The sequence below is a fragment of the Rhinolophus ferrumequinum genome, chromosome 3 (genome assembly GCF_004115265.2).
Source record: "Rhinolophus ferrumequinum isolate MPI-CBG mRhiFer1 chromosome 3, mRhiFer1_v1.p, whole genome shotgun sequence".
NCBI classification, from domain to species: domain Eukaryota; kingdom Metazoa; phylum Chordata; class Mammalia; order Chiroptera; family Rhinolophidae; genus Rhinolophus; species Rhinolophus ferrumequinum.
The window spans coordinates 69135813-69154011 of NC_046286.1; the positions used below are offsets into that span (position 1 = coordinate 69135813).

Genomic DNA, 18199 nt, shown 5'->3' on the forward strand with positions numbered 1-18199 from the left:
GCTATGCTACCCAATCTCCTTTATGAATCAGTAGGGACTGAAAAAGTTTGATGGGAAATACTAAGCAACCTATTTCAACATTGACTTGGTTTATTACTAAAGTCCTAAATTAAACCAAGTTTGTGCCCACATAAAAATGCTTGCTTTCTGGTGGTTCATCTCGGCCAAGGTTTAAAGTACCGACCAAACATAAATTAGAGTGGCCTAAAATCCATCTGTAGTCACAAGATAAATAACTTGCACCCTACTTCTTGGTGAGATCTGGCCCAACGTGTATATCCTACTTCCCTTGTTGGACTACATCCTGCATTGGAGTGTTTACATAGACACAGCAACAATTTGGTGAAGCCTAATTGAATATTTCCGTTAAGTTCACATTTACAAATATTACCTTCAAAAGCATTTTTAAACCTTTCAGAGGGGAGACAGTGGAACTGCTGTAAGAATAACTGAAGAGTGTGTTCTAAGGGGCAGTTACCACAGCTTCCTGTGTCCTGAGTGAATGTGGGAAATGGCTCCCCGTACACATACGTAGGGGGCTATGTCACCCGCAAGATGGGACGCAGACAGCAAAACCCCTATTGGGATGAGTATTAATGTGATCCTGGGGCCTTCTTTTATCTTTCTTGAATGTTAAAAATATGGAATACAAACATGGAAGATGGTATTCTGAACACTGAGGAATGTGGACTGGCCTAGCTTTCCACACTGTTTGTTAAATTTGGAATTTGATAAGCTGCATCTGAAAGGTTAACCTGCTTCCGGGTAGTGCCTAGCGACCTTGCCTTACAGGGCAGGTTGGTCTGAACTCCCAAATGTGGATTGGCTAAGAGATATTTAGGGGTCCTCCTTGTGGTTGACCTAAGATTTTCGATGGAACTGGTATTCCAGGTAGGCAGGCAGGGTTAGTACTTGGGGAAGGCACAGAAATGAAGTACGATATACACATAAAGATTATGTAGGTTTGTTAGAACTAAAATTTGTCAACCAAGAAAAGAGCTCTATCACTCAAATTTTGGCATACCTTCAGAAAAAGTTTAAAGTTTGGTTAATTCAGCCAAAGAGTTAAAGATACCAGAATAATATGCTTGTTTTGTCTGTGTTTCCAAGAAGACACTAAAAATTACAATAATAAAATCCCTATTATAAATTTTAGATTACCACATATACACTGAAGAGTCTATCTCTTACAGTGTCAGAAAACTCAATTCTTTTTATATAGTTACAATAGAATTAAATATGTGGTTTGGTCCACTCACCAAGAAAATTAGACATAGCTTTTATTGTGTTTAAATAATTTTACGTTAAAATGTTTTCAAGGTCTGAAATAAAAATATTCTGACATGTGGACTCAGAATTAAAGGTTATTTTTACACTTTCTTTTGTAGACCAGGTACATGATTTTTGAGACCTATGTGCTTCCTGATACACATGTTAAGTCTTAATTGTTGTGAAATCACATTCTGTAAGAAAAGTAGGACGCAGCAGGATAACATAATGTGACTTCAGGACATTACACATTTTCAGCTCTGAAACTACAAAGGACCCAACAGCAGTGGCAGTACTTTTGCCCACTGCTAACTCCTCTGCATCCCTGAGACCCCCAAGTGTGACCTCTAATGTCACTGGCTTCTAAAGGAAAGAGTGCCTTGGGGGTAGCTTATTTCATCATTTGAGGCAGGAAAACAAATCAAAATGGGTTAGGAACATGGTGTTGTTTTCAGAGAGCACTGATGCTTTTAGAAATGTCAGAGTCATAAAAGAACATTGACATCAATATAAAGGGACTTCCTACTGGTCAAGCTGTGAGACTCTGAGCATCTAATACAAGCACAGCAAGGTAGTCATACAGAAGTGGGCTGTGATACAAGTTTAATTTTTTAGTAAGTAGGGGAGCGTACACACTGAATATTGTATTTCTAATAATTTTGTCTGTTGATAATATTTACACATATAGTTATTGCTAACCGGGTAAGTATTCAAGAATAAACACATGGAACTGTAATTTGGCCAAATGATCCTGGCAGAAGTTACAATAAAAAATAGGGTGGCTTTATTAGCACAAATAATAGGATGTATGGTGAGCACAAAAAATAATAGGTAGAAGGTGACATGGTGGCCATAAACATAACTAATAAAAAGACACAATTCAACACTGTATTTTAAAATATGAATTACTCAATGTCCTGAAGAGACAAGTTAATTGCACTAACGAAATCCCTCATAACTAAGAAATGAAAGCTCTAGAATCAAGATTCTATGTCTTTTGTCAGCTGCTTCAAGATTTCAAAAGGCTCATCCAAACTAATTATGTATTCATAGTTTAAAATTTTTCAGAAAATTTAGTTTTAGAATTAACTTTTAAATGCTCAAAATTGGGATTCCTAAATTTTTTTCCATATAAATTTAACAAAGTGATCATTATGCAAAATACATATAATTTTGCGTATTCTTCCTGTCTAAAAGTCCCTCAGACAATGAAAGAATCTATTTTTTTTCCTTACAAATTCATACTTCAGGAGAGAAAGCCTGTAATTATGGATTCTTAACAGACCCTGCTAGAATCCAAAGGAAGAGTGATTTTAAGAGGACTTAAGATAGACAAGGCTTGAGTTGTCTATTCTTACCAAATACAGTCATTTGCATGGTTTTAAAGACAAATGAGTCATAACTTAGCAGAAATTACGTTTCCATATTAACCACTTGGGTAGATGCCATGAAATACAGTTGAGACTCCTGCACATTCTTTTTCCTTCTAACCACAAGACTTAAGTTGTGATGAAGAGAGGTCCCCAAAAGATAAAAAGAATCTGAAGCACAAAATGTTGGCCCAAGAAAGAAAGGACAACTCAAAATGTCAATACTTCAGAAAGCTACTATTTGACCAGTTGCCAGAGCTTTAGGAATCCCGTGGAATTGTGAAGATGCTTCTCAGAGAAAGAAAAACATTAGTCGCAATTAATCTGACACATAATAAACACAAAACTAATATTAGAAAAATCATGATTTTGTCAAATCATAATATATATTCACCATACTCAGCATATCATGTGGGGGAGGGAGGGGGAGAAGAATAGAAGAGTTCATCTAATTTGGTAGCTTTATGAGCATTACCTTCCTGGCATTTGTTCTGGAGAGTGAAAGGTGGGTCCTGGGAAGACCCACCTCTTAAAAATAAAACAAAACAAACAGAAACATCTTTGGGAATACAAGTACGCTGTCTGCAAAATTATGCACAATGTCAGTTAATTCAAGTGCTGTTATCACACTGATCTACACTGATTACACAACTTTTTTGAGTCATGCAGATAAACCTGACATGATAAAACCTGATGGGGGAGCTGCATTCAGAATGGCACTCAGTATGGCCACAGTTCTGTCCATACGTAAACACCACGCTGATACACTGAAGCGGCTGTGTTGAGTTGGGGAGGGTGAAATTCAACCAGAAAGCTTTTCATAATTACGGCTTTTTTCTCATTTCTTCATCCCAATCAAAATCTAATGCTTCATCTTCTAGTTCTGGTAAAGTAAAGAGAGATTTTTCAGAAAGAATGAATCGCTCAGCGGATCCCTCCAACTGAAAAGTTTTCCTTTTCTTGCCAAACATTGTAGCTGTGGTCGTGGGAGGAGGGCTTGCACCTGTCTCGCCCCAGTTCTTCCTTTCCGAAAGAGGAGATTCCGATTTGGACTCAGAGGAGGAAGTAAAGGAGAAGTTGGCCAACTTGGCTAGTGTGTAAGCATGAACCCTGCTACTCTGATTATTGCATGAAAGCGCTTCCTCTTTGCCTCTTCCACAAGTAAGACGCAAATGCCCAGTCTCAGTCCGAAACTCAAATGCGGGCTGCCCAAGTCTCCTGTCAGGGTCATGTTTCCTCCTCTCTCTTGATCCGTCTTCCTCTGGTGGCTGCTGTGACACCTCCTTTGCCTTCCTCTGCACCTGACTGGAGCTTCCATTTCCTGAGGGAGAGGTCAACTTTTCTGGACCCTTCACAAGCAGAGCTGCTTCTCTTCTTGTTCTAGTCTGGGAAATTTTGTGACTCTGAACTGCTATTTCAGTTGTGCCAGGAGACACATGGATGTGGTCTTCAGGTGAGTGGATCAATTTTGACTTCCGTTTGAAAGTAAATTTTGCTAGTCTGGCCACAGGAGGATCCAGACTCTCAACACTTTCAAGTTCAGACTCTTCCGCCTGAGTGAGGGATTTTTGTCTCTTTCTCTTGGGAGTCTCCAATGCTCTTTCTGGGCTATGCACAGGGATGCACGGAGAATGGGAAGGGCCTGTGGGCTGTGCAGGTGACCTGGTGGGGTTTAGGCACTGCTCCTGGGCCCTCTCCGTGCGCAACCTGTGCAGTCTCCTGGGGACATGATGAGTCAGTACTGAGTCTGGTTCAGCAGCAGTGACGGCTGCTTCAGAAACTACTGCTGCCTTTTTATCCTTTTTACTCTCAACACTGTCTGGCCTCAGTGGAGCTTCTGTCTCTCCTGGTGCTGGAAGCTGCCCAGTTTCCAATTTGCTCTTTTGGCCTGGCTCACTCTTTTCCTTACCCTGAGATTTGTTGTTGGAGATTTTCAAAGCCATTTTTGTCCCAGTTGTTGTGGGACCAGGCGACACAGGAACAGTGTTTTTAGGTTCAATCTGATGGATTGCCATGGAGTCAAACCAATCCAAACTGTCATCTTTTCTCTCGTGCTCAGCTGAATGTTTTCTACTTGTTGACCTATTAGGCCCCAGATGGAGTGGGGCATTGGTAAGTGGGCTTCCCTTGGGACTGCCTCCAACAGCGGGGGTTTGCATGCCACAATTCATTTCCTGCTGTGTTGATGTTGTGAACTGAGATCCTTCCCCTGGATCATTCCTCAAGAATGCTGCAGTAGTCTCTGCCTCCACTGTCCCTGGTTGGGATTGGTTCACACTCTGATTCTGTAACCTGTAGCAGAAATAAAGAAAGAAATAAATGCATTAAAGGGAAGAGAATTTGCTTTAACCTTTTCATTTCTTTAGGGTCTGAGACGCCATCTAAAGGGTTAAGTCCCACATAATTTCAAGTTAACACCAAATACGGCCTGTCAGAGCAGTGGGAGGAAATGATCCTTTTTCATCATAATAGAATTTAAGTGCTCCAATAATCATTCTAATTTAACCTAAAGCTGTAGTAAAACAAAGAAAATGAAGTAGTCGATTTGTCTGTAGTGTTAGTTCTCCCTGAAAGTACATTTAATTCATTTAAGGTTGTCTGAGGTCAGTGTAAAATGCACAGTCTTATCTTTCGTGTTAAATGTGCCACCAGACAAACTTGTAGCTATTTGCAGAGCAGCTTATAGCTGATCAAGAAAGTGGCTCTACTTGCTTAGTAGCCAGTTTGCAGATCAGAACCCAAGGGAAAGGCTAGAAATTATGAGCTCTCACATCTTTACCTAATTGAAGTATTGGATTTTAGGGCATCTAAAAAGTCACCTTCCTCGAGAATCAAGACTGTGATTTCTCCGTACCCTGGTTCCTACTGCCCCATCTGGCATTCACGTTCCTGGTAGACTTCCCCCAGGCAATTGTGGACGTCTTTCCTGCAAAACCAGCCGTGTTTCAACATGTGTTCTGGGCAGCTACTCTCCATCAAGTTGATACAGAGTCAAGTTGATACAGACCCTCCTCGAATGAGGGATCTGATCAGTGACATCCATTTTAAATCTTGGGTACGTTAAGAAACTGAAATAATGCTCCAGTACCAACTTCTAACAGAGATTGTAGTTTCTGAAAAGGAGGTCCTTTAGAAACTCCTTCCTCACAACCTAGAAACGCCTTTTCAGCATAAGGGGCAACATGACCCTGTTTCCATGTACTAAATTTGAAGAGGAATTACACCAAAAAGCAGATGAATAAATTATTCTAAAACTATGTGCAGTCATGGAAAAAGGAATAGAATACATTAACTTTAAACAAATTTTAAATTTAAATATACTAAATACATTAAAATATTAATAAGATTACATGTGATTTTTTATCTTATTAATTCATTACTGTTACTTTTCAAAATACTCTTGTAAAGAACATATACCGGTATTAACTCTTACAATCAGGAAAAAAAAAAATCACAAAAATTTTATTGTAAAATATTGGGCTATATTCACACATGGCAGATTTGGAAACATCAATATAGCAAATCCATGTTCATTGTAGTCACAACCCAACAAACAAAAATAGCTTTTACAATTACTACTATCTAGTATGGTTTTAGCATCGAATTGAGGTCAAGAATAGTCATAATTGTCAGAGCTCCATAACAATGTCCTAAAAAATAGGGAATGTTCAGGGGCAGAGTAATTTAGCCCTATTATTTTTGTCTAATTCTGACTCTGGGAATCAAATTCTGCCTACAGTTTGACTACAGCCTCCTAAAAGATAGCATGTTTGCACTCTGGTTTGAGGTGGGTAGAATGGACACCATTTGAGGCAGGCTGTCACAAAATGCATTTTTCTGAAGAAAAGTGTGATAAAAATATGAATAGTTTTATTATTGATATGTGATCTCCTTCCCAAGGGGAGAAACCCATGTTTTCTCACTTGATAAGATGAGCTTAAGACAGTATTTGGGGTACCTGGTTTTGTTGCTTTGAGGATCAACACTGACCAGGGCCCTGCAGTATAAAGAAATGTCAGAAAAAAAGAACATTTTAGGCAGAATCTTATTTTTTAGATCATCACCTACTCTTTTTTCCCCTTTTTCCCTCCAGGAGTCATTTTGAATTTGGTAAGTTCAATTGCTAGTTTTCTCTCACATAACACTGATTTTGAGCCTTACATTTCTTCCCTGCCTAAATCCAGCATGTTTTTAGTATCAAAAAGAGTAGTTTGTGGTCAGTCAAAACGAGCAGCCTCTCCATAAGCAAAGCCAAGCCCAGGGCAGGCCGAGGGGCCCGCTCCGTCAAACCATAAAAGAACCACAAGGATAGGTTTGCTTTTAACACTATGCTCTGGATCATTAAAAAATCAGGAAACCAAAAGAAAAGGGGGGTGATTTTATACCAAGTGCAAGTTCACTGCAGGCTGGCATCTGGGTGTTAGCTGGACAAAGCCAGCCCCACACTTCCCGAGGAAGGCTGTGCTGATGTTTTACAAATTAGAAAGAGAATGCTGCTGGGTGAAGGAAGAGAGTGAACAGGAGAGAAAAGCCGGGGAAAGCATTCTAAGGTTTCACTTAATGCAGTCAATACTCGTAGTGTGGCCCCACACTGTCCTGCAGCTGCTCCACCCCCACAAGAACTCCAGTCACCAGCCCCAGCTTTGAGATCAACACCAATAACCAGCTTCAGGTCAGTTAAGAAGCCACTCAACTGATCATGAAGATACCCAAATAGACGCACTTGCCATGCCTCACTCCTGTTTCATAGGTACGGACTCAAAGTCTAGCTTTTTAGAAGCTCATGTATTTAGGGAACATGCAAACGTTAAAGTTCAGGCCAAAATTCTTGAGGTAATACATGTGCCAGAGTCCTTCCCATGTATCCACATTTTAAAAAGTCGTTAGAAAGGTGATTTGTGAAACTTAGCTTTTGAGTTGTTACCCTGTAGGATGAAAAACTGATCTGCCTCTTTGACATAAAATACATCGTTCTCACTGATTTTTTTCAGTCTGACTGCTAAATACGTAAATTTTTTAAAGTCATGGATTTGGGCATGTAGGAAAGGAAAACCATGATGCTGAAGGGAGGGTCAGAGATGCTGCTAAGAACCCAAAGGGCAATTTCCAGGAGCAAACTGGTACTACTTATCTCCACTTCTGTAACCTTCCCAGCATACTAGTAGCTCAGGCTGGCCTGAAACCAGTCTGGGCCTCAGTCTTCTTCTACTTCTGATTTTCTCTCACCAGGATTACATAAAGACTAATGATCGAATATTCGTTATGCTGGGAAGAAAGCTTTAAAAAACAACAAGAATAGGGGCAGCCATTAGCTCAGTTGATTAGAGCGCCGTGCTCTTAACAAGGTTGCCGGTTCCATCCCCACATGGGCCACTGTGAGCTGCACCCTCCACAACTAGATTGAAACAACTACTTGACTTGGAGCTGATGGGTCCTGGAAAAACACCCTTAAATAAATAAAAGTTTAAAAAAAAGAATTAAAAAAAGACCAAAACAATAAGAATAAAATATTAATGAACACTAAGATTCCCTATGTAAACTCCCTTGTAGATGTCCTCCCCTGGCAAGGAAAAATGATATGGCCAAGTTATTAAAATATTTTGTGTCTGGGTCTGGCCTGGGGTAGACTGCTCTCCTGGAGTCCACCTTCCTCTTTCTTAACAGCAGGCTCAGCTGCCTCTCTGAATGGCATTGCTCTACTTCTTATATTGAGCCAAAGAAAGAGAAGAGGAAGAAATGGTGGTAGCAAACATGATAAAGCCCATTCACCAAGGCGTCTCGATTCCACAGCAACTGTGACTCTTGGGTGTGAATTATAGGTAACCTACTTTAGTGCTTCTCATGTAACTGTCATCCAAGGTGATAAATTTTGCTATATATAGGAAAGAACCAGTCTGTGCTCTCCATGAGATTCACCAAACCAGCAAGTCAAGGAAGCACAACTATAGAAGGTGGTCTCCAAAGATGGTAGCCATCAGGTCCCCCATTGCTGTACGTCTGTGCCACTCCTCCCATCAAGATGTGGTGTCTATTTCCCTTTATCTTGCATGTGGCCTTTATCTGACCTTGTGACTTGCTCTGACCTATAGAAAGTGATGCTGCACCAGTCCCAGCCCCGCCCACAAGAGGCCTGGCAGCTTCCACTTTTGCTCTGTTGGAGTCCTAAGCTATTATGTCAGAATTCTGACTACCCTGCAGTAGTGAGAGCCCAGCCAGGCCCCAGCCATTTAAGACACCCAAGCAAATGCACTACGTATGTGATGGAAGCCACCTTGGATATGCCAATCCCAGGTGAGCTCCCAGTTAAATGCAGGTGCATGAGTAACCCCAGCTGACACTCTGTGAAGCCCAGATAAGCCATCCCCACTGAGCACTCCTGAATTTCTCTGACTCCCAGAAAACTGAGCACTAAAATGGTGGTGGTATTTCTTTTTTTAAGCCACTGAGTTTTCGGTAGTTGCTTATAAAGCAATAGGTAACTGAAACAATCAGATTTACAAACAGATTTTTCACTTAATTTATAGTTCCTTCATTTCACTAAATTTGCCAAACAAGGATTTTCCACTATATGCCTTTCTTGGTCTTCTTTTCTCACCTTTCAAGTCTTGTTAGCTCTTCACTCAAGAGGTCATGCAGCTCCAGCTTTTGCAGAATAAGTTCACACTGCCTCTGGTACTGCTCTAGGGGGTTTTCAGGAAAGGAAGTGTGGAGAGCATTCACACCTCCCAGCAATGCACCTCCCTGAGGGGGTGAGAAATAGAAAACACCAAGGAGAGTCAGCAGGCTAGCCTACATAGAGGAAGTACACACTAAGGAACACTGATCTCAGATGGCTCAGAACAGCCCTTTACACCCCCATCTTGGAATCAGAATCACCTGGGAGCCTTTTCCAAATTTCAATCGAGCTCTCCCCCACTCTTGGTGGCAAGCATAGCTCTAGGGAGCCACACTCTCACTAATGGGACCCTGAGCATCGCTCAGGTATGTGAAGGAGGAAAAGGACTGAGACCCACTACTTTGCACTGATGGGCAAAAGCAATGCTACTGATGCAGAGAATGTTTCCATGACAATGTTTTTCCTTCTTTTAAATGGTTTCCTTTGGGTATATTTCCAGGAATCATTAGCTCTAGAATGTGGTCATTTTTGTAACTCTTGATATACTATAAATTGTTTTTCTAATGCTTGTAATTACAATGCTAGTATTAGGTACAAAACATCCTTACCTGCATTGAGGACTCCATTACTGACACCACTGTAATAGCATCCTCCAGAGTCACAATGTCACGAAACATCAGGCGAGCGTGAGCTAAGAAAAGAAGATGCATTTGAAATTATGATAGAAATAGTTTATAAATATTTGAGGTGATAAATGTAATATTACACCTGATCCCCCTCAAAATTGTATTTTATGAATGAGCTAATAAATTAATTTTACTCGACAAGCACAAAAACTAAGTTCAACTAGTTTGAAGACTGTTTCTCTAATTCTTCTGCACAGCCCATGGCAATTCTGTGTGTTTATATAAAAAGTAGTCAGGGCTCCAAAAATTTAAGGGGCTATATACAAGCATATTTTTAATATTCAACAATCTTTAATCCTCACTTTCTGGTCTATTATAGAAACACACAAAATTAAACTCATTTCTCATCTCTGGCATTTCTGTTTATCTGTGAGCTTTTCCAAACTACCAAACTCATGAGCCTGAATTTTGGGTTTTTCTTGCCTTAATATTAACTATAAATCTTTGAAAAAGTGAAGTGTATTTGTTTTATAGAACTTTTTATTAAGCATACATTATGTCATCCTACGGTAGTCAGTTCATGTGAAATTTCTTTTTGAATTATTTAAAGGGCTAAATGTAAAAGCCAATGTTAGAAAAAGAAAGTCTTGAGATTCTGTTAGCTGTGTTTTTGCATGTAAGTCTCATGCCTTAGGGATGGGCTAGAGCATGGCATTATTAATTTGGTGCCATTATGTTAGTGGCGGATTGCTAATAGGAAATAAATCCAAATAAGGCCGTATCCCACCCCAAATGCTAACAAACTGCCATTGAGAAACAAAACACCAGTAATAAAGACTTTCTAAATAACGATGTCTTAATTCATAGGAGGTCCTGAGATTACAAAGATTCTTCTTCCTTAGTGCTACATTTCACTCAAGACCCCTATCTGTCCCAGAAGAGGGGAGGTTTCCTAGCCCAGAGCCTTTACTTTGTAAGCAACTCTGAGCATCTCAGAGTAGGGATTATTCTTTGAATAATCTTTGAATTTATGGTGCTAAGTCCCATGCCTTGTACACACTGGGGACCCCAAAAGAAAATTCATTTCTTGAATGAAACAAACCTTCTGCTAAGCGTATCAAGCTTTCCAACAGGCGGATGGTTGTCCGGGCAGCGTTCCGGGAATCGCTCTGCCTTTGCATCTGGTAGTACCGGAGAAGAACCTGATTACCCACATCAGACAGCGTGGGCTGTAGATTCCGAATGAGGCAGAAGTAGGTTTTCATCTTTTCCATGCTCCAGAGCTTCTCTGATTTGCTTGGGTAACCTGTATACATCAGGTGTTGGGTCAGTAATTTCTGTGTCATAATTAAGTCTGGTTTTCTTTGTATGCAAGAGGAGTAATCATATATCCTAAGATTGCCCCTTTTCATCACAATAAACACATTTACTACTATAATCTCACCAGTGGCAGGTAGAGATAGACGTTTTACTTCTGGTCAGTATTCTGGATTCAGTAATTGGCTTCTCTCACTGCTTTTGCTCTTAGCATCTCTCTAATGCCCGTTAGGTAGGGTACCTTGGGTATTTATTTAATTTTCTTCAAAGAGTTTCATTTGGTTACATTTATTTTTTGTCAATTTGAATGATTGAAAGGTCTCTGCATACCTTTGTTTTCTAAGATAAAGGACGAAATTATACGATCCCAGTCTTCATTCTTTGTATCAAGCAAAACCAGGATCAGGTCAAATCGACTTAAGAGGGGGCTGCCAAGGGCGATGTTTACAGACACAGACTCGTGCGGGTCGTACTGGCCTTTGGGGTTAGTTGCTGCCAGGATGGTGGTCCTTGTGTTCAACTTGCACACGAGGCTACCGAAAGAGAAGGTACAATTCACTGAATGCTGAAATTCAAATAAAAAGCAAAATGACACTTATTCATAAAAAGGGGCTGCTGTTGCACCTTGAAAATCTAGAGAAACTCATGTGCAGGAGAATGTGGAATGATACAAGGAGGTATCACAAACACCAAGTTCAGCACAAAGTATATTTACACTAGCCTGTCTTGAAGAAAAATAAGTATTCAATAAATACTTATGACCTTACTATGAGCAGATCCCTCTGCTGGGTGCAAAGAGGCATACGAAATTAACCGATCACGGACACTGCTCTTAAGGAGCTTGCAATCCACTAGCTATAATGGTGAGACAAGGCAGAATACCGTAAGTTCCAGAAGTATAAAGGTGTCAGGAGAAGTAAAGATGAAGTGTATTCATCTATGTGGATGGAAGAGACGATCAGAAAAACATCACAAAATCGGTTTTGAACTGTGGATTTTTTAATTTTATTGGGGAATATTGTGGAACAGTGTGTTTCTCCAGGGACCATCAGCTCCAAGCCGTTGTCATTCAATCTAGTTGTGGAGAGGGTGAAGGTGGAAGGTGAGGGTGACTTTGAAGAATGGTGACTGGTTGAAATAAAAACTTTCTGTGTGTTCACTTTGTTTTGATTTTTCTAAAAGTGAAAGAAAAAAATAGAGGTAGATGGGAGGAGGGAGGAAGAAAGGGAGGGAAGGAAGCAAGGGAAATTATGAAAAATAAAGGTTCATTTGCATCATTTCTTTTTTTTTTATGGGCAGTGGCCCATGCGAATATCGAACCGGCAACCTTGGTGTTATTAGCACTGCGCTCTAACCAACAGAGCTAACCGGCCACCCCAGCGTCAAGTTTTTGAAGAGAAACAGTGCAAGGAAGATTGAAGGGAACTGGCAGTGGTGGTGGGTTCGATGGGGAAGGACCATGGAAGGGACACATCGAGGCGATGAGGGCAATGGTCCAGGAAGAAGCACCAAGTCCTAAGTGGAGCAGTGGCAGGATAGGTATGGATATGCCATAACATATATACTGCTTTTAAAATTATTAATGATGGGCAAATACTCAAAATAATATGGTATAGTCACTGACAATAAGAAATGTAACATTTTCCCTGTACAGCTGTATGCTCTCCAGTCAATGACTACTTTTATAGTGGTGTACCTGCCTTTCAGGAGTCAGAGCCCTGCGACATCAGCAAACATGCTACATTTGTTAATCCCTGATCTATTTCCAGTTGGTTCTAGCAATTACCTCATGCCCTAAGATCGACAAAGTTTGAGAATCTTTGTGGTAAATGGCACAAGAAGATACTCATTAAAGAAGAAAAAGAGAAACGAGGTACTTCCACCAAAAACTATAAATTCCTTTTTAAAAAAAATTTACTGAAAGATGAAAATTCAGACAGTCCATATTTTATAACTTATGTGCCAAAATGCTTTTGTAAAGGCAGTTGTTTAGCACTTGGAATCCAGTTTCCCATAAAAAGTGTAATAAATGGTTCCTAACTAATCCCATAAAAGCACATTTAATCCATGTTGAAGTGAGGCTGTTCACATTTATCATAAAAAAGGAATATTGCTGCAATACTGGCAAGAACAAAATACAACAGCATGTGCAATATTTTTTTAAATTAGTTTTAATGTGCGGTAAAATTAATTGTTCTTACTCTCACTGATCAACAAATATTTATAAGCCATTTCCTATGTGCAAAGACTTGTGCTAAGAATTTAGAAAGGATACAGCTGGTCCTTGCCTACAATTAGTTTACAGGGCAACTCAACACACTGCCTGTCAGACAGTGCATGCGCAATGGATGATGGTGTCTCCATCAGCGAACAGAAACCCCTGTGGGAACCTCTGGGTATCAATAAGGTGTGAGAAGTAAAATGAACTAGCAAAGACAGAAAGAAGGTGGTTAATTGTTCCTGAGGTGACTGGAAAAAAATTGAAAAGAGTAAGCTTAAGGAAGAGGGCTAGAGAAGAATTATATGTGAAGGAAAACAGGTTGCCTGAGGGGCAGTTAGTAGAAATGCCACCAATGAAAAATAGAGGAGTGGGCAGGGAAAGCAGAGATTGTGTGAGATAATAAGTCAGGCAGCTGCCTGTAGAAAAAGAGGAGGATGGGGACAGTGCCAGGAGAGAGAGAGAGAAGTCTCTGGTCATGAAAAAGGAGAAGGCAGTATATAAGCCTGTAGTTGCAGACCTGCACTACAAACATTACTGCATTCAAAACTGAACAGGACGTTCAAAACCACAGATACACATACATAGTCGAATCCTAAGTACTTCGTCTACAGTAATAGCTCACTATGTAACTACTGAGTGAATGAACTCACAAATTAGTGTAAGATAATATTGATTTTTCTAATTCAATATGAACTCCACCTTATTCAATAATAGTAAAAGGTATCTTCCATATCTGTGATACCAAGCACCGTGTTAGGTTTATATATACATAATATTCCTAATCTTCACAATAACCTGAAAGGCAGCTATTTCCATCACTGATTTAGAAATTAAGAAAACTAGAAGTCCAGAGATATTAGTAATTTCCCCAAGGTTACAGAGAGAGCAGCAGAGCTGAGATTCAAACCCAGATCTGCTTAGCTCCAAAACCAATGCTCTTTCACCCCCAGACGGTCATCTCGGTGGTGTAACCTTTCTGATACACAGCTCCTATAGTCTTAAAGATTTTGCTTGATATTTTAGGTATTTAGTTACTTGCCTTATTTTTTTCCTAATAAATTTGATCTTCCTTGAGGGAGTGTCACTCATCGTTATAATCCTCACACTGCCTGTCACATTTTAAATGAACAATAAACATGCACTAAATAAAAATAAATAAACCTTTACTTAGTTCAATATTTCTAAAATTCAGAGTCATTTTATATTCATAAGTTTCAATAGTTACAAAATAATCACGCTAATATTTTTTTCCTGCTTAACTTGGAGTGAAAACATTCCAGTTTCTGAAAGAGCTACTTTCCATTTTTAATCTATATATGTAAACTTTCCTACAAACATAGCAGTAAGTTTCCTAACTGTTGTAAAGTTGGGTTACATAAATTATTTTCACCATGACAGGCCCTGCAGAAAGTGGCCTTGCTTTCCTGACAGTCTCTCCTGACATCCTTTATGAAGATCCGCATCTTCACTCAGGGCTTTATCATCTAAATTCCATCGCTTCCAAATTTAACTCTAGATTGTGGTAGTAGCTGCTATATGTTCACCAAACCTTATTTTCTTTCTCTCTGGGTGCAGAGCAAGATTATATTTCCTATTCTCCCTTTACAGTTAAGTAGGGCTGTGGGACCAAGTCTAGCCAATGGAAAGGAAGTGGAAAAATCTATGCTACTTCCAGGTCAGGCATCTAAAAGCCTTCTTGTGCAACTGTCCCTGTTTTCTCTCTTTTTGCCAGCAGAGTCTAGATGAGGATCAGGCTCTGGAGTCAGAAATCCACCTGAGGGAACGAGCCTGGGCCCTGAATGATGACGTGGAGCAGAACACCCCACCCTCAACTCATCAGACTGTGACATGAGCAAGAAACACATCCCTTGGCAAAATATTACAGGAAAGAGCTGAGTAAAGGAAAGAACTGACCAGTTTTCAAGGGTAAATAGAAAAGAAAAAAGACAGCTCAGAAGTTTGAGGCTTTGAAGGGTTAGGAAGAAACAATTGCTTCTAGACTCCAGAAAATATGAAGCAAGACTGAAAAAGGCTTTGAAACAACAAAGGCCCAGTAAATTTTCTCTGTGTCCAGTGACCCAGATTAAGGGTTACGTCTTCTGCCTAAGACACCCTTACGATAGCCATGATTAAGTTGAATAAGAGCAATGGAGGCCACACCCATGTTCGTGGCAGCACTATTCATGGCAGCCAAGAGGTGGAAGCAACCCAAGTGTTCATGGATGGAAAAACGGATAAACAAAATGTGGTCTATATGTATAACAACGTATTATTCAGCCTTAAAAAGAAAGGAAATCATGTCACATACTATAGCATGAGTGAACCATGAGGACACGATGAGAAGTGAAAAAAGCCAGTAACGAGGACAAATACTGTATGATCCCACTTATATGAAGTATCTAGAGTAGCTAAATTTATATAAACAGAAAGTAAAATGGTGATTGCCATGGAGTGGGAAAGGAAAAAAATGGAGACTTGTTTAATGAGTACAGAATTTCAGTTTTGCAAGATGCAAAAACTCTGGACGTTGGTTGCACAACAATGTGACTATCCTAACACTACTGAGCTATACAACTAGAAATACGTAAGAGGGTAAATTTTATGTGTCTTTTCAGCTCAATAAAAATAAATAATGGAGGTTGTTATGGACCGAATGTTGGTGTCCCCCCAAAATTCATTATGTTGAAGCCCTAACCACCAGTGTAATGGTATTATGAACTGGGGCCTTAAATAGGTAATTAGGTTTAGATGAGGTCATGAGGTGGGAGCCCCCAGAATGGGATTAATGTCCTTATAAAAAGAAGAAGAGAGACTAGAGCTCACTCTCTCCACCCTCATGCACTGAAGAAAGGCCACGTGAGCACACAGTGAGAAGGCAGCTATCGCCAAGCCAGGAAGTGGCCATAAGAAGGGAACAAACCATTGATACATGCAACAACATGGATGAACCTTGAAAACATTATGCCAAGTGCTAGTCACACACAAAAAGTTTCATCTTGTGTGATGCCATTTATATGACATGTCCAGAATAGGCAAATCTGTACAGACAGAAAGTAGATTAACATTGCCAGGGACTTGGGGTATCAGGGAAATGGGGACTGGAGGGAATGAAGTGACAGCCAAAAGGTATGGGGTTTCTCTTTGGGGTGATGAAAATATTCAGGAATTAGACAGTGATGATAGTTGCAAACTCTATGAATATATTAAAATCCGTGAATCTGTATGCTTTAAAAGGGTGAGTATGTGAATTACATGTGAGTATGTGAAGGGTGAGTATGTGAATCTGTATGCTTTAAAAATGTGGTATGTGAATTACATCTCCAAGCTGTCATAATAAAAAGTCAGAGGAAATGATCACAATAAATGGTACATTTGTAAAAACAACAATCTTTGTTTCCCTAAAAGTGAGCATCTGAAAAATGGGGTAATGACCCCACCCCCACCCCCACACAAAACTATACAAAATGAAAACTTGTTAATGATATTCTCATAATCCATTCATTACACCTATTTTTGCTAACCTTAAATGCTAGGCACACACACGCTCCCCCTTTTTAACAAGGTTGATAAAGTTGACAAATTACCTTTCACATCTAGATTGACTCAGTGAGTGGTAACATGAGATTCTCAAGCCATGGGAATAGGAAAGAGGAAAGGGGTGGAAGTACTGCTCCTATATATCATCGAGAAAGAACTGAAAACTCTCAAATACTTGATCTGAACTTACAATTTCGCATGCTTAGATGCCTCTGTGGAAGGCTTCTCAGCATGTTCCACAGCCCCTTCAGCCCACTGGGGTCAGAGACCTCTCGGCTTGGCAGAAAGGCTGGCTCCCTCCTCTCCCATCTCCCCACCTTAGCCTGAGGCTGGTTTATAAAGGATGTCACCAGACATGCAGCTTCACCCAATCTGGAGGGGAAGAGGCAAACAGGGTGTCTGGGTGTGGTGCAATCTTACCTGGGAGTTCTGGTCCCTAAACCAGCCTCATCAGCAAGAACCGAGGTAGGTTTCAACAATACAGATTCCAGGGTCCTGTCTCAGCCATTCTGATGAGTAGGCCTGGTGTGTACTAGAAAACTGAAAATCAGCCGAATGGGGACTGGTGCTGCGGCTCTTCTACGGCTCTTAGAATTACAGTGCACAATAAATGTTTACTTGTGCATCTTGCTATAAGGCTGTGAGCATCTTGAGAACAAAGGCCTTATCTTTTCTTCTGTGGTGTCAGTAACTAACAAAGAGCATGACACTGCTTAGTGCTCAGGCAAGTTTCCTGAGCAAAACAATAAATTGCCATATTGTTGTTTTTAAATTTTAGACTGTACTTCCTACCTAGGCATGTGAGTATAATTTGGTAGTGCCAAATATATATAATTTCAATGTCAAATTTTCTACTAAGATGTGTCCTCAGCAAATAGTGAGGTATCCTCTATTATTTAGGAATCTACTGATACCCTGCCCTTGATGAGATACTATCCTAGTTAAATTTGAAAAGAACCTTCCAAATAATGAAATGTTATCTTCCCCAAATCATTATCTTTCCCAAATCATTATTTAGTTCAGCATTCCACGGCCTTAAAGATCACCATCGCATAAAACTCTCTCAAATGATTTCACATTCACCAGGCACAGCAACTGATCTGCACAGTTTAAAAAGACAGCTCAATTCAAATACAGGTAAATACTGATAACCCTTTTTAAGCTCATATTGCAGCATTTGCTTCTTGGTTTCCTTTTCAATCTCATTATGCAGTCAGGACAAATGTAAGGTATTAAAATCTCA

The 18199-nt window shown here is 40.0% G+C and overlaps 1 protein-coding gene across 5 annotated transcripts in view; it reads right to left on the reverse strand.

The window, feature by feature from the left end:
- Window positions 1–567: 567 nt before the first annotated feature.
- The window catches only part of MCM9 (minichromosome maintenance 9 homologous recombination repair factor), a 70509-nt gene continuing 52877 nt past the window's right edge, over window positions 568–18199 (reverse strand). For 4 of the 5 annotated variants that reach the window (XM_033096727.1, XM_033096720.1, XM_033096701.1 and 1 more), the window contains 5 exons: window positions 11529–11731; window positions 10984–11187; window positions 9864–9946; window positions 9235–9380; window positions 568–4931 (listed from right to left, as the gene is read on the reverse strand). In XM_033096727.1, the coding sequence (XP_032952618.1) occupies window positions 3464–4931; window positions 9235–9380; window positions 9864–9946; window positions 10984–11187; window positions 11529–11731 (2104 nt within the window). In that variant the 3' untranslated portion in view covers window positions 568–3463. Of the gene's footprint in view, window positions 4932–9234; window positions 9381–9863; window positions 9947–10983; window positions 11188–11528; window positions 11732–18199 lie in introns of those variants that run through there. The other variant, XR_004421994.1, reaches the window with a different exon arrangement.